Raw genomic sequence first — 23,122 nt, 5'->3', positions numbered from 1 at the left:
GTCATCGGTGCACAAGTAGCTTCCCCTAAACGACGCCCCCAAGAAGGATATGACATAGAGCGTCGCCGCCGCTCGTCCGAAGTCGGAACTAGGTTTTCACCTAAGGAATTATGGGCATGGAAGAGAAACACCAAGACAACGCCTCCAAGGAGGGAAACAGCGCCCACAGGCGTCGCCGTTGTCAAGTCGGCCTTAAGGCATGACAAGGCTTTCGCCATCGTCTCTACGTCACCCACAACATCATATTTCGCATTGACACCCAAGAAACAATCTAAGTCATCTCACAAGCAATCCAACCTCAGCCGAACCTCCAGCAACCCTCGAAGCGCCAACAACCCGTCGCCCACACCTAGCGCTAGACGAGCAACCAACCCGCCCTTTGAGTTCCTCACGACCAGAGCGAGGTCCGACCAAAGAAGGGAAGGAAATCCAAGGGAGGGAGCGAGCCTGACAAGCAGCAAAGGAAGACAGACCGCCACCGCATTGCTGGCCGTGAAGCACAGTCACCTTTCCGGCCATGAAGCACCACCATCACCACCTTGCCAACCGGCCGTAGTACACTTAGATCTGGACGCACCGGCCATGGATCCAGCCATCCTAGCCGTTGGCCCCCTACACACGATGCCTGTGCGCCTACCGCCAAGTAGCACGGGTTCTCCTCCGCGGTCTCACTACCGGCCGGGTCACCGATCTAGGCGCATGGCGCCGGATCTGGCCGCAACCGCCCGTGCCACAACGCCCGCATCCACTGCCGCCTCTCCCTGGCCACCTCCGCCTCGCCCGTGCCGCCAGCGCTCGTGCTACCGCGCCTGGTCGGGTCACAGATCTGCGCTTGGCGTCGGTCAGTCATGGTCGCCTGAGCCACCACGCCGGCTCGCCCTAGCCGCCTCCGCCGCGCCCATGCCACCGGCGGCGCGGACTGGCCTCCGCTCGGCCCTGGCGTACCCCGTCGGAGAGCACGAGCGGAGGGGAGAGGTGGCCCCGCCGCCGCCGTCCTCACGCCCGGCTGGCTTTGTCGTCGGCCGCTCGAGCGGCGACGAGGCTAGAGGGAGGAGGGGGACCTAGCCCAGCGGCGTTCTATTGCCCGTGTCGCAAGGGGGTGAGCGGCCCAGGCGTCGCTATCAAAAACCGGCGCGTGGGGAGCTAGGCCGAGGGACTGTTATGTATGTACTAATGATGTGCATTGGGGTATGTCGATCTTTTGATGAGATAATAAGTCAATTAAATGAAGCAACATTGACAATCCTACTATAAATGTCTAGGAATGTCATGTCTAGGGATGTTATGCCTTAGCAATCATTACAACAACTCCAGAGACAGTCATGAACTTGACGGGTGCACGGTCATCCCAACCAATAGAGTATTTATTCCTGCAAGCAATCGAGAAGAGGTAAAAACAGGATAAACAACCAACACAAATTATGAAATAAAGCTCTAGGATTAAATTGGAAAAAACATCACAAGGTGGGGTTTTGAAACGAACAAACCGGCGATCGAACGATCACTGGATTACATGAAAAATTAGTGAAGCTAAATCTAAACAAAGCCGAAGTTGTTCTATGTTGGCTAAGAGAAATATATAAGTAGGAGGACGATCTGGGGTCATCCTCTAACCTTAAAACGCATCTCAAGTGGACTCAACTTGATACATGGGCCTACGACCCAAAACTAGTGTCGCGGCACCGGTGGGTCTTGACATCCTAGTACCGTTCTGACAATTATGACTAATGGAGAGAAATATCGAGATGTCCTTTTGAAAGTAAACTTTGAGACCTTTACATAAAGTACTTATACACCCAAATGTTTTTTTTATCAATGAGTATGCTCGTTTGAATCTGACGCTATGCAGGTAGGTCTAGACAGAGACAAACTTTCTTCATCTTGTCATTCGTTACTAAGCACAGTAACATTATCATAAAGACTTAGTAATATTCCAACCAATATATCATAAAGACTTAGTAATATTCCAACCAATAAATCATGCCTTATGCAATCCCAAAAATACATTCATCTGATAATTAAGATGGGGAGTATGGGTAGGTTTGATTTGTGATTAGTTCTTACAACACTAGTTCAGTTTGTGAACTTCACGAAGTTTTATCATCGGTGTAGATGTCCTCGTCAACTAAAACAACCGATACTCTTGTCATAGAACAATTTGCTGGACCAAATGAACATTTTTATAGTGCACGGAGATCTTGTAGGGATATCTCTATCGGTATCAGTTGCTTTTATATTAGTACGACTTACTAATAGTCAAAGCCGAGTTTTTCAGCTCGTCAATCATCGAGCCCGAAGGATATTGAATGTCTCACAAACGTACGGTTGATTTTGTGATAAAGGAATTGTCTATAATTATTTTATCTTCAAGGCCCTGCAAACATATGAACAATCCGACGTATATGAAAAACAAATCATACTGATCCATCTGAGATCTCAACTTTCGTCGACATAAAGGGTGATTATTTGTTTTTTTCATGAAAAAGTCAAATGACATATTTATATGAAACATAATTTGTGAATAAAAGTTTTATATACGTATTCTTAGCGATCTAAAAGCCAAGACTGGAAAAAAAAACTTTGGCGAAAAAAACCTAAACTCAACTACATTTAAGGTTGAAAATTAAAATTTTAGCTTATAAGTATAAGTAGAAGCATAGGAGGGCTGGAAAACCATACCTTTTGGATGAGTATTAGATACCAGTCCATGAATGAAATCAACATGTGTATGCACAAGTTTATTTTTCCAGCACTTCATCTTTTGTCCACTGCTTATACTTATAAGCTAAAATTGAAATTTCCAACATTAAATTCGGATTTGACTTTAGGGTTTTTCATTATAGTATTTTTCATCATTTGCTTCTAGATTTCTAAGAATAAGTATATAAAAAATTTATTCATAAATTATTTGTATTTGTAAAACGTTGTTTTGATTTTTTTTAAATGAAATAATCACACACTAGGTTTGTCCCAACTACCAGGCAATGAGATGACAAGAAATATGCATGCAACAAGAATTCCATGGATCAAAGCTGAATGAAAGGACAAACAGGACAACACAATATCTACGACAAAGAGTTATCATCTATAGTCCCAATACCTAGAATTGGTAATGGATCCAAACTTTTAGCTTACAAAATTTAAACTCTAGGTTTAAAAAACATGGATAGATATTTTATTTGAGCTAAAAGTATATTTGAACTAAGTTGGGATGTGAAAGGACTCATAAGCCGTGCCCTTTACCTCCCCTGTTGATACTTGTTCATCCAAGGATGAGTAAGTTAACTTTCCATTTTGCGCTACTCGATTTTTCTGTATGGAAAAGCTATCGCTCGCAAGGCAAACCCCAATCATCACTCGCTGGCATTGATTGGTGGCATGTTCGCTCACTTAGCTGGGCTTTACTCGGTGACGGCCTCCACGAAGACTACTTGATGTAGAGGCCCCGTAGCGACAACTAAAGAAGAGGATGGTGATTGGCACATGTGGACTTCTGAAATCTAGACTGGCGTAATTGGGGAATTCATCAATTGTTTTTCTTCTAAGTAACCACACTTTAAATGCTACTTTTAATATTATATTTATATTTTTGTTAATGACGAGAGATTATTTCTCTGTGTAATGGTAGAAGTCAAACTCACAGAACATGTATTGCAGGTGCGAAAAATCAATTTTGCTTCTTGTATACACCAGAAATCAGCTTCCTCCTCGCTAAGTCTTGTTTCTCTCAATTCTCTACAGTCATCGACTTATTGGGCATCACGACCTTCTAAATGCTACGTTAATTTATTAACTTGTACCTTGCTGAAGCCATTCATTCTACTCACGGCCTTCTGAACGTCTTCATAGTTATTGTCTCCATTCTCACTTTTTACGTTGTCATCACCGTCGAGCAACAATAAATAGAGGAGATTATAGGACATGGGTAATTATTGGTCATAGTTGATCTATCTTATTGATGTTCGTTCCAAATAATAACAAGACTAATATATTAGTTTCACACATAAAGATGTAACGAAGAGTTACATATCTTTTTCAGATAAATAAGTACATTAAGAAACCACCTATAGTATATTAGGAAAAATAATAATCACTCCGTTGTGACCTTGCGTCACGAACACAAAAACGTATATGCCACTACGAAAGACCAGTTGTACATATACAAGAATCTCAAGTAAACGATGTTTAAAATGCTTCGGCTTTGTATTTTTCATTAACCCTTGAGTTTTACAGGATATGGGTACGTGATTTTATAGCCCTGGAGAACCCCTTATACAATTAACTAAATACCCGTGGATAGTTACTAATAGAGTCTAAGGGTACTAGGTTAAAATCTCTAGCTTCTCGGGGACCACAATGCTAGTTGTCTTCAGTACTTGAGTGCACTTAAGTGCTGGTCCCCAAGCATCTTGACAAGAATATTCTTTGGAATCGTGACGGGCAAGTTTTCTTCACACTTCGTCTTGTACCAAACCGCTGGGGGGTGTTATGTCCCGATCGAATACTGAGACATCTTGATCGAACATGTCGTGAAGTCATAATAGTCGAATACCGAAGGCATCTTGGTCGAACATGCCACGGAGGCTCGCTTTGAGCGAATAGGATGGGAAGGAGGGGCATGTACCAACACACTCCTAATTTATTCCTATATATTGGTGAATATACTGAGTTTATTTGTTTTTCTCTAAATTCTCAATCAAGAAGCTAGACCTCTTCAGTGTTGGTCAAATCATATGACTACTTATCTATCTTATTCGCAGCACGCACATGAACCCTAAACCCTAGCACAAAATGGTAAATTATTATCCAAAGTGTAGCTCCTAATACACTAGTGTGATTCTAACAGGAGCTTATATGCAAAATTCACACTGTGTGTATGGACATCTTCCTTCTCATCAAGCAAAAAGTGTGAAACGGAGGGTGTTGGCATGGATGATGATGTTAGAGCATCTCCAAGATCATGCCTAAAATTTATCTATCCAAATCTCAATTCAACTATTCATGTGATAATATTTTATCTCCAAATTGATGTGTACTCCAACAAAGTCTCTATCATCACTCTCTAAATCCTAACAGCTAGTTAGCACTATCTAAATTTTGAAGACTCCAACATCTCCAACAAACTCTCCATATACACTTTTTATATTTATCCAAAAAGTGTGGCTTCATGCCTCCATCCCTGACTCAATGGAAAAGGGATTTGCCAGATTTGTCCATTGAGGGGGGGGGGGGGGGGTGGGGGAGGGGGCAAATTTAGCCATTCACTTGTAGGTCATTTTAAATATAATTTCTAGACTTAGATATAGAGAGTCATTTGATTATTCTTTTGAAGATGATCTTATCTAGTATATCTCCTAGGAGGTTCAAAGTATCCATTGGTAGAATTTTTTTATTTATACATTCATTTTTAAAAATACAAAAAATATATTTTTATTTTCAATATTTACAGAAATATACCCCTAACGTCCTCCTTTTAAAATAGGCCAACTGCAAGTTAAATATGACGTGGCGACCATACATTCATCGGTGTATGTAAATAATTGCATTTGGACCCCTTAACGCCGGCCTAGACAGGGGAAAGGGACTAAGTGCAAAATTTTCAATATAGTTTGATACATATTGCTTTTATAATTTTTCAACATGTTACATGAAGTCGGATTGAGTCGAGCTATATATCAAAATTGTATAACTCGAAGAGATCTACAGCTTTTTAGTTGACAATATTTTCATTTAAAATCATTTGGAGGATCAAATATTTGTTACAAAATTTCAAATGTGTTTTATAAAATCTCGTATCTACATTTCAAACAATCTCCGATGGAGATGAGGTCTATATCAAAGTTGTAGATCTCAACAAGATATGCACTTTGTAGTTCATTACTTTTTTTATGTAAAACTATTTAGTATATAAATAAGCAATACTATTATTTATAACAATGAAACTAACTAGAAGGGTCTAGTTGCAAAAAATAGTTTTCGGAATGGTGTTTTCCACTACTACGATACTATTAATATAACTTGACACTATAAATAGTTTCAAATGAAAAACTATCAACCAAAACGTTATAGATATTGTTGAGATCTGCAACTTTAGTATAAAGTTTATCTCTAACGGATGTCAATTGTAACATAGATATATGATTTTATAATAATATATTTGAGAATTTGTAATGAATATTTATACCTCTAAATGATTGTAATTGAAAACTTTGTCAACTACAAAGTTACAGTATTTTTTACACTTTGGTCCTTTTAAAATCTTATTTTATAAATGGACTCCTAAAAAATTTCAGTCAAGAATGAACATTTTTTTAGCGCCAATGACTTTGGCGCCGAGGTACAACGTTTTGGTGCCGAGAACCTTGCCCCTAGCAGTCAAGAAATAGAGAAGGACGGTGCCAAAAACATTGGTGCTGAGGACCTATCTGGAAAAAGGAGTAGTCCTATTTGTAAATATTTTTTCTTATATATAGATCCTTTCCATTCACTTTTTTAAATATGTTCTCAACGCCAATGTCATTGGCACCGTCCTTCTCCATGTCAATGACTTAGCCATCTCGGGGGTTAAGGTTATCAACGCCATTATCTTTCACGTCGAGACATTGGAACATAACACCAATGACCATGGCTCCAAGGCAAAAGGTCTATTTTTAATTGAAGTTTTTTTAGGGTGTATATATGATTAAAGTTTTTTTTGAAAGGGCTACAAGGTAGAACAAATGCAGTAGAAAGTTGTATATCTCTTTGAGCTCTACAATTTCATATAAAGTTCAACTCAATCCGACTTCATATGACATGTTGAAAAAATATAAAATAATTATATACCAAACAGAAAATTCTGCATTTAGGGAGCGCCAAGGGATTAAAAAACACCCTCTCAGGGAACGTTAAGGGGCATATTTTTGCAAATGTTGAAAAAGAATATATGTTTTGTAGTTTTCTAAAAATAAATATATAAATAAAAAATCTACACTGCCATACCTAAAGAAAATCAAAAATCTTGTTAGTATGGAATAGTTTGCTCCAGTGGACCGGAAGGTTGGATAGGTGCCTTTTACAGTCCACAAACCAAAGCAGAGGCACTAGCCAGCCCACTCCCACATCCCAAGTTCCCAACATAAGCGGCCAACGGCGTAGGTGTCGCGTCTCTCTTTTTTTTTAGCGTCAAGGTGTCGCGTCTGTTTACCCTTGCAGCCTTGCCGCCCTTGCCTACTTGAGTTCTCGACACTCGCCGGGTTCAAGGTTTCACCCCTTCAACATGCGGCGGTAGCGGCTACGCAAGTACGCGACACTACATGAGCACGACCTTAGCAGCGGAGCAGCTTTGCGGACACTACGATCCGCCGAGCCCAACGGGCCAAGACGCCGACGCATGGCCATGGCGCTACGGCTAGACGACATCACTAGCTTGAATTTGACTATGGAGTTTAATCTACAGGTGAAATGGTTGATAAGACAATCTCAAAAAACCTAGCTCATAGTAGGTATATCAGTAAACTTTAGTGATATCTCTTTTTTTTTTGAAAGTTGTCATATCTTATTTATTCTAGGAGATGAGATGTTTCTGAAAGGGATGCTGCTCTACTGGCCATTTAAGCAATTGTGTGCTAGAGAAATAAATAACCACGTGCGCGTCCACTTGTGTCGTCTAGCCGGTGGGGTTCGCGCACACAACCAACAAGTAGGATTTTGCCACCTCCTCTATATTGTGCATTGTATGTCGTCTCCTCCGTCGCACTCGTCGGTGTGGACCGGCGGATCAGAGAGCATGCCTTTGAAACCGTCGCCTTTGACTTCCTACACTGTGAAGGATGGATAAGATTTTTTTTATAACGCTACGTATGACTGCTTATTATTCATCCACCACAACGACACATCTTTCTTCTATGGTTTAGGTGTAACATCATCAACGTGTGCTACTGCACAATGCTCTGATTCAGATTTCGATTCAGAACATTGATATGTTTTGGTTGTATTAAATGCATTCAATCTATCATGTCCAATGCTTTCATATACATGAATAACTCCTATACTTATAAGATGGTTTCAAGACTTCACATACTCAACCTCGTGATTTATTTATGGAATATATTAAATTTACATATACTTATATTTTTAATAAAAAGAGGTTGCCAGACAACAAACATTGGTGTCATGGGCCCGTGGCGAGCACCGGCATCGTTGTGGCTCTGACCACGGTAAATATGCAATCGGCAACTGCAAGGTTGAGAGCACCGCATGCAACGACCACCGAGCACGACTCTAGACCTTATCTTTTTGCTTCTTCTTATGTATATGTCAAAATAAGAAATTTTTAACCTTAAATGTAGAGTTTTTTTTTAAGGAAATGCATCACCACTCCTCTATACTGCCCACTTATCCTTTTATGGGTATCATTGCCTTCTTGTTAATCTAAGCCAATGTTCCTAAGTATAATCACATCACGAGCATTAGGTGTCATCTATTCTGAAAAAGAAAAACATTTACATTGACAAACGACCTAACTATGTAATTATCGTGCATGCTCTCTTGTTATTGTACCTTGTGGAATTATGTGCATATCGGACAGAGTGACGCTGTCATCACTGGCCTTAACTCTATAATCTTGTTGTCAACAGTTGCCACCAACTGATTTTTTTTAACATTTTTGTATTTTAGTTTTATAACTACACCAACATAAAAACTTATTTTTAAATCTAAACCCTTTTTACTACGTCATCATGTCTAACGTGCTTAAATAACACTACCACACCATAAGTAGCTGTGTGATAGTTTCTTCCGTCAAATCAAAATATTCAGATTTCAAAATAAGTTTAAACAAGTTTATTTTTTATAAATAAAAAACTTACCAACTACTACAGCGTTTTCAGCCTAGTGAACACAATTCCAGCGCTAGCTCCTCCTACAGCTCATTGGGAGGGAGTAAAGTTCACGGCAGCCAAGGAATGAGGGCAAAGAGCTCCTGACTCCTGAATGCATTAGCGCTGAAAGTACTGCCAATGATACAGCACTGAATGGTGCATCAAAAGAGAACCGAGCAAGCATGAGAATAAGAGAAAGTAAAAGAGAGCTAGATTAGCTGGCTCTTGCATCTGCGGCCGTAGCAACATTCCCTTTTTTTTCCTGCAAGTTTTTTGAGCTCCACGCCAGGAGGCAGTACAGAACCAAGGGACTTGAAACGGGGTACTCCGTGACATGCTACCGATAGCCTCGTCACCACCCTCTCTGAAACACAACCAAACTAGAGAAGAGGCTGGATTTGTGCTAAGCTACAGCCTACACTAACCAGTGACGGCGCTGGTGAACAACTAGAACTAAGCCCAAGCTCGAGCGCTGCACTCATGCACCGGTAGGATTCACGACTCAGAGCCCGTGGATGTGATGCCGGTGGTGGCGACCGAAGAAATGCGCCGGCGAAGAAGGAGCAGGGGCCGGAGCGATGCCGGCGCCGGCGGCGGTGGCGTTGAACGGCGTCGCCGGGAACGGCGGCCAGGTGACGTTCGGAGCGGCGCCCGTCGACGGCAGCGGAGGCGGCGGGCACTGGTAGCACTTGGTGAAGAGCCCGAACGTGTCGATCTGGTGGACGAAGTTGGTCATGCTGGCCCAGCCACCGAACCCGAAGCCGACCACCAGCACCCACGCCACCACGAACGTGTTGATGATGAACGTGCCAGTCCACCGCCCAACGAACTGCGGCGGCGGCTCCACGGCATTCTGCAGTTTAGCATTCAGACAAGGCATTCTGAATTCAGGCTCACACCAGCATAGCAAAGCACACAGAAGTACCAGTAGCTTGTATTAAAACGTCTAATAAGCACAGATCAGATGACTTCTAAATTTGCATGCAACTCGGTGCTAGAATGTGTTAGTGTTACTGAAAGTTTGTGTCGTTTTGCAAAGAGAGTGGTTCGATGCTCGTCCAAATATACCAGGACGGATGGTACAAAAGAGTCGGCCTCGTGATTTTTTTTCCCCAACAGTCTACTCAGTCTGTCAAAAAAAACTAATTCTCCGGTTTTCGTGTCGAAGATCATCCGTCTTATTTAAAAAATTTTCAGAAAATTAAAAAAAAAATTAGTCACACGTAAAATACTATTCATAATTTATCATCTAATAAAAACAAAAATATCGATCGGAAAAAAAATTAAATAAGACGAAGAATCAAAAATTATAGGTAAAAAGTGAAAAATTGGTTTATTTTGAGACGGAGGGAGTATTTCTTAGCTTTGTACTAGAAACGACAGATCGACACTGCCGCAGTTTTGTCTTGCATTCAGTACGACAAAAGCAGAGACAATACTTAGCACCCTAATGATGTTTCAACCATAATCATAACCAACAGCTGCCTTTATGTACCAGCATCTTTCCATAGTCCATCCCGAACAAGCGTGGGACTGGGACCCAAACAAGCCGGCCTCAGCCTCCCTTGATAGTAATCAGGACCTAGCTAGCTTGGCGTGCCAGTGTAAAGAAAGCAAGCTATGAAATGCCCAAAAGAACATAGGCGTAGCATGATAAAGTGAAACCAAAAGGTAAAAAGAAAAGAAGCAGTAATTAATAAGATGGCAAGGTTAATTACCTCACGAGCGTGCGCGGAGCGGAAGGTGATCATGTGCGCCAGGGCGGGGATGATGTAGACGGTGAAGCTGACGAGGAGGGAGCCGACGGCGGAGTTGATGGGCCCGAAGAAGGGGAAGATGATGGCGAGGAACCAGATGGGCACGACGACGGGGAGCCGCGCGGCGGCGCGCTTGCAGAGGCTGCGGCAGTCGTGGAGTCCGATGAGCTTCTCCCACACGAAGTAGAGCGGGGTGCAGGCGAAGCCGAAGGTGATGAACTGGTGGATCAGCATGAGCACCACGGCCGCGTCCCTGAACGCCGTGCGCGGCAGCAGCGCCAGCGCGTTCGAGTGCGTGAGCAGCTCGTCCCCGAACGCCCAGTACACGCTCGCCGCCGACGGCAGCGTCAGCGTCAGCACGTACAGCGTCGCCATCAGGTAGATCGCCTTGAACTTCTGCGGCCTCCACATCGCGTGCATGATCTCCCTGCACGCACGCACGCACCGCCAAAAAATCACACGTAAAATGTTACCACCACCACAAAACTGCTCCAGTTTCACTGCACGGTTTGGATCAAACTATTCATCACGCTGCTGTAAGCGATCGATGTAAAGTAGTAACTGCGAGCCTGCCAAGGAGGTGACGGTGACCGGACACTGAGCGTGAAGGCGTGGCGTTATTGCCTTTATCTTTCCCAGTTATGCCTTTCTTTACTGTACTAGTGTACTGCGAGCTCGTAGCGTGGTACACGGTACAGAGTTACGTGGACATCCGTGCCTTGTCCGTGCATGTTTCCTGGCGTTGTCATGTGTGGATGGCAGGATGGGCACCGTATCTAAACCAGCGATGCAGCAGGTGCATGAGCCACCCTGAGGTGAAAGCAGCAAATGCTCTACCGGGTTTGGACGCTAGCTATTGCTCTTTTGACTGTCCAAACCATGAATGAATGCAAGTGTGTGTACCCTGGAAATGGGCAGTGCATCTCTGCACGGGTTCGCTGCCAAGATGCAACACTGCGGGAGATGCTTTGATTTGAGGTTGCGGTTGCTTTCTGAAATGTGCTGCCTAGTTGAATTTGAGCAGTTTCAGAGAGAAGAAAATTTGCAGCCTACGGTACACATTCTACGGTGCGGCATGTGACTGACTCAGAGTCTCAGACCATTTCGTGCAGTATTCTTTTTGACACAGTGGCATAGAATAGAGCGCGTTTGTCGGCTTACACAGTAACAGCGTGCCCACCGAAGGTGTAGAGAATGTTTGTGGCCCCGGTGAAGTAGAGGACCATCTTTGTTGGGCCCGATTGCTTCACGCCATCGACCTGGTGTGTCCATACAACAGCACAAGCGTTTTTTTCATCACAACACAATGCATGTGCCTAGCTTCATGCGAACTGATGGTGATTTGTGTGTGTACATCTTAATTTGTACGTACCTGGCCATGGAGGAGGGAGGCGACGGCGAGGTACCAGGCCGTGTAGGTCGTCATGACGAGGCCGAGGAATGACCAGATGCGGTAGTTGTGGAAAGACGGGATGAACACCGTTGTCGCGCAGCACGCACCGAAGATGTAGGTCCACGTCCTCTTGTCCAGCTTGTCGTTGATGTAGTAGATGTTGCTGCATTCATACACCGTACGTACATAAAACAGAAGCAAAATACCGCTAACAAGACTGACAGAACGAGCACTTATCGATAAGGGATGATTAGCACTGACTGATAAACAAACACTCATACACCGACTGCATCTGCATTAGTGCATACCTAGCGCAGGCGATGAGCTGGATGACGGAGCCGAATAGTAGAAAGGTGCAGTTGAAGGCCAGGCCGACGTTTCTCCAGTGCCTCCCCAGCAGGCCATCCAGCACCTCGAACCACTGAATGCACATCAACGTTCCAAGGGATCGTAGTTCAGAATCTGAACTTACAAAACACGTGCATGCAGAGAAGACGCACGGCTGGAAAATGGATTGAGCAGTGTAGGAGGGACGACGGCGTAGGGAAAGGTCATGCTGCTGATCTTGCTTAGCTTTTGTTTACCTGAATGACATGGTTCCTGAAGTCCACCTTCTCCCTCTCCTTCCTGGTTCTGTACTCCACGTACAGGATGCTGATGAGATATGCCGTCCAGCTGCCCAGCAGGCCATAGAAGAGCTGGAACAGTATGCCGCTGAGCATCCCCAGTTGCGAGAATGAGTAGGGCAGCGTCAGGAGCACCTGGGCCACCTGATCGATCGAAGCACGGCAACACAAGTCATTAAGCCAACCCGCTACGTGTTACGGCACGCATGCACCTAGCTAGCTCTAGCTGCATGCATTTCGCAATGAAATGGAAGCAGGAACATAGAGTCGAGATCAGAGAAATGCATGGCTGGTTAGCTGTTCGTGGTCACCTGGTTGGACGCGCAGCTGAACCAGGCGTCGTAGGCCGAGCCGCCGTGCCAGAGAAGGCCGGAGAGCCGGGACTTGGCGGTGTTGGAGCCGCCGTCCTGCTCCATTTCGACGTAGCGGCCGACGCCAACGGTCTCCGGCGCCTTCTCGTTGGCGAGGCTCCCGTCAGCCGCCGAGCCCATGATCACTCCGTCCGTCGGTCCGGCTTAGCCGGACGTACGGTTAACACTCGTTGTCCTGTACTAGCTAAGGCGGCTTGCCCTTCTCTGCTGAGCTCGTAGTATCGTGGGAGAGGAGCTAGCTGTTACTAATCAGTATAGTGGCCGAGAGGAGAGGGAGCGGTGTCATATATACGCAGGATGCAGAGGGAGGGGTGCGAACGGAGAGGGTGGCGAGGCAAATGCGACAGCTGAGCGTAAAGAAGAATAGCTTTCTCTTAATCCTTGTTTCTTTTCACGAGCTCTTTTGATTTTTGTCAACACTGATGGAGAGAGAACGGAGAATAGGAAGAAAAGCGAGGCTGCCAGGTAAATGACAGTTTAAGCGAAGAAAATAACATTCTGCTAACCATTAACACCCTCATATTTACTAGTTTTCTTAACCTCCTTTAAAAAGTATATCGAGGTAGCATATTTTTTAAGTATAAAAGCTTAGTCACTTGAGATATAATATATTTTAATGTACCAAAATTTTAGTATTTTGTGCCTTAAGTTACTTCTTAAGGATAGTAAAAAAGTCCATATTTACGTTTTGTTTATGTGTATAAGACAAAATTGAATTTTCAACCTAAAATTTGGACTTTATTTTAAGGTTTTTGTTCATCATTGTTTATTTTAAAACCTTTGCTTTTAAATCATTAAAAATCTGTATATAAAAGTACTATTTATAAATTATTTTTATTTGAAAATATGTTGCCAAACGGTGATCCTCTAAGTCTTGTAATATGTGTTCTGAAACAAGCCAGTTGAGCCATGCCTCGCATAATGCTTTCTTTCGAATGCACATATAAAATTTACTACATGATTTGAAAAAATTATTTAGTTTTTGGAATACAAAGATTTTCTGCCATTTTTTGAATTTCATCAATTACAATGGTTGACATTCTCTTAAGAACCACGAGCAGTTACCTAAAGTTTCTGCTATAAAACTAGCCCCGAAATTGATATCGGTAGCTAAACGCGAAAGTGATCGCCAAAGAATATTCAATCGCGACGACGACACCGAGACACGATATCGATATTTGTTAACGAGGTTCAGACAAGCCTACTCCCCGGAGCACTGTTTACATACGCTCCACCCCGATTCCAGTGTAATTACAGCTTATCAGGTATCAACGATCATGGCCGGTCGATTATGTCGCTAACGGTCACTCTCTAAGCCTACCTATGCTCTTGTCGTCATGCACTTACTACAGGTTTGCCTTTTATTTAAAGAAGAGCCTAGGATAGAGTTCGACTTCACTTCTACCCTAATACCTACTACAGCTCTAAGTCCTAATTAGTATTTAGTAACATATTTGATACAACTCTAACAGTTTCATGGTGTTATGGACATGCCAACCATCTTGACCTCGAGAAGCAGATGTCTATATGATAAGATAGGTTAAAATCGGCTAGCAGAGCTGATTCCAGTAAGATTTGGGGGTAAACAACTATCTCATGGGTGCAACAGATGGTTTAGCGTACAAACCAACAAAGGATTCACATCTCCTGCATTAGAACGGATGGTTTACATCCCAAATAGATGAAGATGAACAAACTAGTGCAAAATATAGAGGTAAAACTGAGAGAAAAATTCAGTTGGTTAATTGAATGCTGGATTGTTAGTTGTTGCCAATAGAAACGGCTATAGCCCTTGTAAAAAAGGTTGGACTTGTGTGACCAGAGCATTTTTTTTTCCGTGTGAATATACGTCTTAGGATTGATCAGGGCTCAGAAAACCTCGTACACACCTGAGTAAACATGAAAAATGTCTCAATTGGATTTGAACTTGGAGCCAGACCATCGGGCCCTCTTCCAGCCAAAACATCCGCTATGTACCTGATCAGACGACACGCTCCTTGGGCAGACCGACCTTCTGGAATAGCCTTGGCCCTTTTCTAAATTCAGTTACCACATGCTACATCTTTATCTTAGTGCTAGTTTTGGATATTGACAATGGTATAGTTATCGCAACTAGATAGGCACGATAGGCTTCAAAAAAGATGATAATGTAACATAAATAAATTTATTCATGGCCAATGTAGGCTAGCCAATAAAAAAGTTACTAAGTGGATGTCAAATACATAATTATTAGTATCTTATCATAAATTTTATCAAAAAAATTTAAACCACAAAAACAATCATAAAAAAATCACATTTCTATAAAAATGGTGCACACGCTTCTCTCGTTGGGGGCGGTTGTTTGACTATTTTATAAATAAAATTTTATATATGAATTCTTAGCAATCTAAAAGACAATATTAGAAAATAAATTTTGGTGAACAAACCCTAAAAGTATCTCCAAATTTAAGGTTAAAAGTTTATATTTTATTTTATACGCATAAATAAAAAGACACGAGTGTCACACAGTCTGCACAAAAATGTAATGGGCTGTCTGCCACACTGTGCAATCAATTTCAAATCTACAAGCCCATACATTTAGCATAGAGTAAAGTTCCACCCAATCTAGGAATTTTTTTAAAGGTGATGTCGAATGATTGTGGCTTACCATTGCTTTGGGTTGAACGATTTGATTTTATTATATTATACTAATAGTATGTACAGTAGAAATTATATAATGTTAAAATTGAAACTAAAATATATTAATTTACGATAAATTTGTTTATTATATATCATGTTAAAATACATAAATTAATAAATATATCTTTCAAAGTTTTAAATAACATATTTAGTATACTTATAAAAAATAGATTTAAATTTTTCTACATTAGTGCTAGTAAAAGGTGTCGTAATGGTGCCCCAATGGCAAACACATTTATAGGCAAAATTGAACGTCCGATCTCTAATCGCGTCCTAGCAAAAAAAAAATTGAGTCCGTTGCTACTCGACCACGAGCCAGGGTCTTTTGGCGTTGCTGCATCCCAGCGAGGTGATGTGGCAGATGCGGTGGCGCCGGTGCTGGGGCGACTGGGGCCCGTGGCCACCTGGTCCTGGGACATTCCTTCCTTTCGGCCGGTACACTGTTTCCTCCCTTTGCGAGCCTTCCTAGGCACCTCACTGTGTACTCCTCCCTCCCTCCTCACGTCCCACACGCGCACAGTCTCCACACAGGCACACCCACATGCGATTCTCGTCCCCGCCCCCCTCGCGATTCCTAACCCCAGAGAGGAATTTTTCTGCAGAAATAAAAACATTCCTAACAGCTCATCTAAATTTGGTCATCTATATCTTTATTTAAATGATCATCTAAAACACTTTCATCCTTCATATCCCTTTGTACCCCAGCAGATCATCTATATATGACATCATCTATATCTATTTAGAGGATTGGAGAGAGAACATCTAAATATAGAGTTTTTCTCTCCTAATATGGATGACATCCAAAAATAGATGATGAGATAGATGATCTGCTGAAGCTTAACTTTTACTCTTTATCCTCTATTTCTAGGATGGAGAATGGGATGGATGAGCTGTTAGGGATGCTCTAAGGAAATGTCGTCGAGCATGGTGGCCAGGGCAGGGTCCCATGCATGCATATGCAGCTTGCTCGCTCACTCCACTCGCGCCTTGAAAACCGAAAGCTCAATTCCTCACGCGAAGGGATGGGGGGTAGTGGGGACGACGAGCGCGCGGCGATGCAGCCCCGGATTGGCCAAACGAGCCCCCATGCGCGGCGCGCCGGAGGTGTTGCCCCGGGGAGCAAGTACCCGTGCTGGGCGTAGCTAGCCTTCCTTCCACCGAGCGCGGTTTCAGATGAGGAATAATACTAGTAGCTGTAAAGATATCTTGCTCACTCCGAGCTACAAGACGGCCACTCCACTCGATCGAGCTGGTTCGACTAGCTTAGCTCCTCGAGTGCGGTGTACATCCGGTCAGGGTAACTGCGCCGAGCTGTGCAGTGAGCTAGTGGGAGGGATACAATAATTGGAAGGCTGGATGTTCGTTAAGTTCAGGTAAGTTTTGCTGATCCTAGAATAGCCTGATTTGGTGCTGTGATTATGGCCGTAAGTGCGTGCTAATTAAATGGTTATAGTACTTTTTTTTTACTGTGTGCACCTGTCGGAAAGCCTTTCACAAAGTCAGGGCAAAGCTATACCGGGAAAATTCGTCCGGCTTGAACAGTGCAATTTGCAAATAGGCTCAACAGTTACCGCCGTAAACCGAGCCGAGCACAAGTGAAAAGCAAGTCGCTGCTTTCGATGTGGTGGAGAATATCCTGCACAGCTGGGCCATTTTTCTCTTCTAAAAAGTTGGTCTTTGTTGTTTGCACCTGGCACGTTCAAATGGAAGTGTACATGATGTCCATGCATGCCTACTTGACACTCGTTGTTACTTATACATGCATCGCCGGGTCGCTTTGGTAAATGGTTTCATTGGAGCATGCCGCTACTGGAGACCATTGCAGCGTTTTCTCAGCTCTAGGTTAGTTGAGGAGTTCTTCTTTAGACCCTGTTTAGATCATAAAAGTCCTAGGACTACTAAGAAAAAAGTCCCTCCTCTTCCAAACAGAAGAAACTTTTTTAGAAACTTTTTTAAAGTAACCAGTAGACCCTAGGGAGGGACTTTTAGAGATTTTTTTTCCCTTTTCTCACAGTACCCCTCTTCTCCCCACACTCCCACCGTCTCGAAGCAGCCAACAAAGGGCCACTGCGCCGCCCGCCCGCCATCGCCACACAGATCCCCGGCCGCCGATGCCACCCGCCCGCCCTCTTCGCTCCCCTATTGTCCCCACGCTCGCCGTCCGCGCCCGTCGGTCCTCCTCGCTCGGCCCCGCCGACGCCTTCCTCGGCCCCCGGTGCCTCCCCCGCCCTCCTGCCGACGCTGCTCGGCCTTTTCCGTCCGACGCTGTTCGGCCACCGGTGCTTGCTCCGTTCGATGGTGCTCGCACACAGCAGCAGCAGTAGTGGCGCAAGCGGCAGCCGCAAGCACCTGCCCAGGGGTACCATTCCAGGGGTAAATTAGTACTTCTACCCTATGGTTACATCCTTTTAGTCCCTCCTCCTAAATAGGAGTGACTAAAAAAAAATCCTAGAGACTACTGGAAAAAAGTTAAGGTACTACTTAAAAAGTCCCTAAATCTAAACAGACCCTTAATCACTGGCAAGTCATTTGGGAAGTGTACTCGATGGAGAAATTATTTGGTGGGAAAACCAATGGCGGGGCAGTCGTTTCAAAGGCCGAACAGTTTCAAAGCAGCAGATAGAATCACACAGCCGAACACAAAAAGGCACTGCATCACAGAAGCTGCACAGCCAGGCATCTGTATCTGTCTATGATAGTCTGATGACACGGCATCATAGCTGCTGAAGTGTCGTCTGAAGAGAGAGCCAGATGCATGGATTGATTAGCATCATTAAGAGAGATCTGTGTAAAGCAAATGGATTGCGAAGCCAGAAAACGATACAAACAAAGGGAGGCATTGCAGCAAAGCACATCCATGATGCTTGATTAAGCCTGAAAGCATGGAAAGCTCCTCTGTTCAGACCAAGATCTTCAGGGTGCAAATTATATGCACAAGAGGTGCTTGTACCGTACTTTTATCTCCCAGGTATAAACCCAAACTCTGGCAAGTACTTGAAAGCAAATGGTACACCATATTATTCTCACTTAGTAAAGCTACTTTCTTTTTAATCCCTTTTTGAAAAGAGGTATTGTCTCTTCTACGCACTCGAAAAGTTGCCACGAGCTGAGAGCAGCAATCGATTGAGAGCTCATTTTATTTGTATGCACTAGCTGCCTGTGCAATGAATAGATTCCATCCTGGACTCTATAATTCGTTATGAGTGGAGTACATACGATGGCACCAGTATTCAGAGTTAAATATACCGGTTCTGAAGGGCAGAAGGTACAGAAAATACAGCGAAATATGAAACGCAACCATGGCCTAGCATCATGTCTGTAATTCGGTGGACTGCTCTCTGGCACACATGTATGATAGAAACCATGTTGTCTGAGCAATGTCCTGGAATGGCTTGATAAAGCTGCGCGATTATATATAAGTATTTTGTTTTAATCAATGCACCTGCACATCTTTTGTTATGGTTATATGGCCCAGAATACAGCCTTTTACTGGGATTAGACAAAGGAAATTCGTCTGTCGGTAAACAATGCCTGTCGCCTGATGAGTGTTTGGATAGCACAATAAAGCTGTCAAATGGCCATTGAGTATACAGTTAGCTTAGCATCAAAGTCTTCCCCAGGCTGGTATGCATGCAACTGACAATGTTACTAGTACTACTAGATACTCACAGGCCACAGCTTTAATCAATCGAGCTACAGGCACAGTGATTGTCTGATTGAAGGGAAAATCTATTTTTCAGTCTACCATTCATCAGATTACTACATCAAGACTTTAAAGTAAATGGCATACTCATCTGAAGTGAGTTTGTCAAATGGAACATGCAACCCTGAAGCTCTGGAGCGACGTTACGGCCTTTCTCACCCGCAAATGGTAGTAGACTAGTATGGTACTACGGCTTTATCTAACCACCCTTATTTTATATGCGCACGTTTATCGAACTGCTAGACGGTGTATTTTTTTATAAAAAAAATTTATAGTAAAGTTGTTTAAAAAATCATATTAATATATTTTATATTATTTTATCATTAATAATTAATTAATCATATACTAATCTATTACTATATTTTTCGCACCAGATAACTAACCCTCTCCATCCCTACTCCTTAACGTGGCCTACATGCTAGAGCATCCTAGCATCCGTGGATTTGATAGAAATGTCTTAAAATAGTCTCCAATGATAATATAAATCAATTTTAACTTCTCTCATTTAATATTACTAGCTAAAATGCTTGTGCTTTGCAAAGGATAAAAACATATTATGTTATATGACCATCTTTTTTATATAGGAAATATCCATATCAATTTGATTTTATATGAATATCCATCTAGATTTGATTGATTTCTAATATTACAAAGTTAAGTGGGTAAATTGCAAAATGCAATGAGAGTAAGTGGTTCACTGCCGCCACCACCACCAGAGGCTTTTATAATAGTAAAGATAAGACATTTTAATCTTTGCAAAGTCAAACTTTTTTAAGTTTGGTCAAGTTTGTATGAAAACATAGTCACATTTGTAGCGTCAAATTAGTTTCATTAAATCTCATTAAATTCAACATTGAATATATTTTGATGTCATATTTATTTTGTGTTGAAAATGTTCCTATATTTGTTACAAACTTAAAGAAAATATAATGAAGTTTGATTTTAATAAAAAATTCAAAACTTCTTATATAGTATGAAATTGAGGGGATACCATATTTATCTATTTTTAATTCAATGAATCTATCTATTTCACCATTTGTACTACCATCTTAACTATCTGTAGTAAAAAAATATTTTACTAAGAGTAAAATTTATAAACCAACTATTAAGATTATTTTTACTAGAGATAATACTGTTAGTAGTAGAATATTGCCGTTAGAAGCCATCTTAACGGGACTCATGTCTGTCGATAAGCTGCAACTTTTCTAACCTTGTGCAACTGTGCTTATTAAAATACCTAGTGCTAACAAGTGATAGTATGGCCGAATTTATACCATCCACCATGACCAACGATCGGCGCTGCTGCTAATTACTCCGTACTTTTGACCACCCTTTTCTCGTATCTAACAAACATATTCTGAATGGCTGCATCGCATCGACACTTCGACAGCATGAGTTCTCTACGGTCTACACCATTACTAGTTCATTTTCGCTCACAGCTGTGCCGTCCTGTCTTACTGTCTATATATAGCGGCTTAATTAGCTACCGGGGTAGCAGCTGCACCGGCGCCGCCAGACACAGCGCCATAGCAATGACGCAGTTTTAGCCTCAGGTAGGGGCGGGGATCGGTGTCGGTCTTCAAGTAAATTTCAGTCATCACCAACTCAAGACCACGGTAGTATATAGAGAGTTGCGTTAACTTAAATTTGGAACATTTTTTGTCATTGGATTAAAACGGACGGATCGGATCGAACGCTACGGACAGAAGTACAAGAGGTGGTTAAAGAAGTTTGCTTTTAAGATTGATACGAGACTCGACCGCCTAGAGAAACGAAATCCTTCGGATCAGCGAAGGACTGGAGTCCTGTGAAAATTTCTAGCTTTTCTTCAGCAGAGCACCGCGCCCGCGCCGGAGGCAATGAATAACCGGAGAGCACGACCGCACGAGGCTCTGATGGGACGCATTTTGACATTTTTCACCTTTCTTTGCCATATATAAGCCATGGCGCATGCTAGCACGTAGTAGTGAGAATGGGCTGAGGCCCATGATTCTTTCACAATCCTATATAATTCTTAAAAATATTTTGGCTCAAAACTCTATATAATTTTATTTTTAATTTATTTTTAACTTGATATTTAAATTTTGTAAGTAAAATAGTTGTCTCATTTCTACCCCTACCTGTATGTAATCACTCCATCAGGCTCCAGCCCGTCGTGCTCAGGCCAGGATTCTCGACGGCGTGTACAACGGCCGTGCGTTCGGAGAGCACGAAGGCAGGCTGGAGTATAGTAGCAAGGCCGGACGCAGACACCATGATGAACACACTGCGTCATCGCCTGCTCCATGGATCCATCATTCCGCCGTCCTGCTTGCCTTTACCATTTGCCATTCCAGACAAGGAGGGGTCCAACGCTACAGATCGACGGGAAGCGCCGTAGCAGCAGTGATCTGCCCGGCAGCCCAGCCCAGGTCCGGCCGGCCGTTGCAACGGTGCTCGTCGCCGCCCTGCCCGTGACTGAACTAACGCCTCTGCAACTGCAATCTATCCTTGATTCGATCACAATGGCGCCTGTCAAAGTACAGCCAGTGGTAAAAGGCTCTAGTTACATTGTCTGGGACCAAAGATGTCAAGCACGCTTAAAGGCTCAAGGGTGAGCGACAACGTGACCAGGTCAATGCTTTCTCACTTTTGTCGCCGGCGTGGCCGTCCCAAACTCCAGCTCGGCTCGCTGAACTCACAAAGGTCCCGAAAAGATGGGCGCCGTTTTCAGATTTGCTTTGCAAACAGCCGAGCGTGCAGCGTTCGTTTTGACTCCAGCGTTCGTTTTCACCCGTGGGGACGACGGTCTCAAGGAGATCTTCGGATCGTTGGAGCCGTCGGATACGTGATCCTACGGACCACGCGAGGCTTCGACGGCGCCAAGCAGCATGGTACGTACACCCGTCTGATCTGCGCGAGAGATGGAGGCAGCGCGATGCAATATGGCCATGGCTAATGATGAGCTTTATCACACAGGGAGGAGGAATCTTAGGGCAACGAAAGCCAACACCCATTGACGTATTGGCAGGCTCAGAGAGGCTCTCTTCCCTCCTGTAGTCCTGCGCCTTTTAATCATGGCATTCCATGGAATCGGTGGGCAACATAAGCACGCCATGTGACGCTCTCGCTACCATGCTTGAGTTCAGCTACGCGGCGTGTCCATCTGTCTACGTGCATGACACTATGACGGGTTATTTTACCGTGCATGCCTGTCTGGGCGGAGCTCAAGTAAATTCCTGGTGTCGTCAGTGAATTTGATTTTATTTTTCCTTTTGAGACTTGACTCGATATTCTGAGAGTGACATATGGCCCAGGTGAGAAAACGCGTTGGGCTTTCGTTGATGTGTTGGGCCGATTCATTTGCGACAAGACTTGTTAAAAGGAATAAGTCCAATTTGGTCCCTCGTATATACATGTTGAATCTAATTAACATCCCTTGATCGTTAAACCGGATAGACTCGACATTCTTTAGACTAGCCGATGTTCTTTTTTAGATTGGAGGTGCCTGCAATAAGACGATTTATAGTTAGTAGATCGATTAAATTCTAACACCAAAAACTTATTTCATTTGTGAATAGAAAAAACTGTTATGAATGACAGCAAAGGGACGGCGTGCAAAATGCCAACTGCACGCCATCACCGTTTTTTAGGAGATCATCTCCAACATAGGCTAAAAATTGAGGGAGACCGTGCGACCGTGCGCACGGGACTAGTGAATACTCAGAAACGCGATGGAGCACGTGGCACCGG

The 23,122-nt window shown here is 43.3% G+C and overlaps 1 protein-coding gene across 1 annotated transcript; it reads right to left on the bottom strand.

The window, feature by feature from the left end:
• Window positions 1-8,937: 8,937 nt before the first annotated feature.
• On the bottom strand, window positions 8,938-12,775 carry LOC102702450 (auxin transporter-like protein 3). Its single transcript, XM_006649663.3, has 6 exons — window positions 12,596-12,775; window positions 12,320-12,432; window positions 11,991-12,174; window positions 11,780-11,877; window positions 10,580-11,045; window positions 8,938-9,714 (listed from the first exon to the last, which is right to left on the bottom strand). Exons 1-6 carry the CDS (start codon window positions 12,731-12,733, stop codon window positions 9,364-9,366), a joined length of 1,350 nt encoding a protein of 449 aa, XP_006649726.2. The 5' UTR covers window positions 12,734-12,775; the 3' UTR covers window positions 8,938-9,363.
• Between the last annotated feature and the right edge of the window lie 10,347 nt (window positions 12,776-23,122).

The sequence above is a fragment of the Oryza brachyantha genome, chromosome 3 (assembly GCF_000231095.2).
Source record: "Oryza brachyantha chromosome 3, ObraRS2, whole genome shotgun sequence".
Lineage (NCBI taxonomy): Eukaryota > Viridiplantae > Streptophyta > Magnoliopsida > Poales > Poaceae > Oryza > Oryza brachyantha.
The sequence above is the reverse complement of the archived record's forward strand: the minus strand, read 5'-3'. Positions and strand labels throughout refer to the sequence as shown.

Excerpts from the sequence above, each read along its gene's own strand:
- LOC102702450 (XM_006649663.3), bottom strand. The coding sequence starts at position 12,733 with ATGCTCAGCGGCATACTGTTCCAGCTCTTCTATGGCCTGCTGGGCAGC. Across the intron at positions 12,175-12,319 it reads CAGCTCATCGCCTGCGCTAG|CAACATCTACTACATCAACG; the intron begins GTATGCACTAAT and ends GTATGAATGCAG. Across the intron at positions 11,046-11,779 it reads GGTGGGCACGCTGTTACTGT|GGAGATCATGCACGCGATGT; the intron begins GTAAGCCGACAA and ends GCGTGCGTGCAG.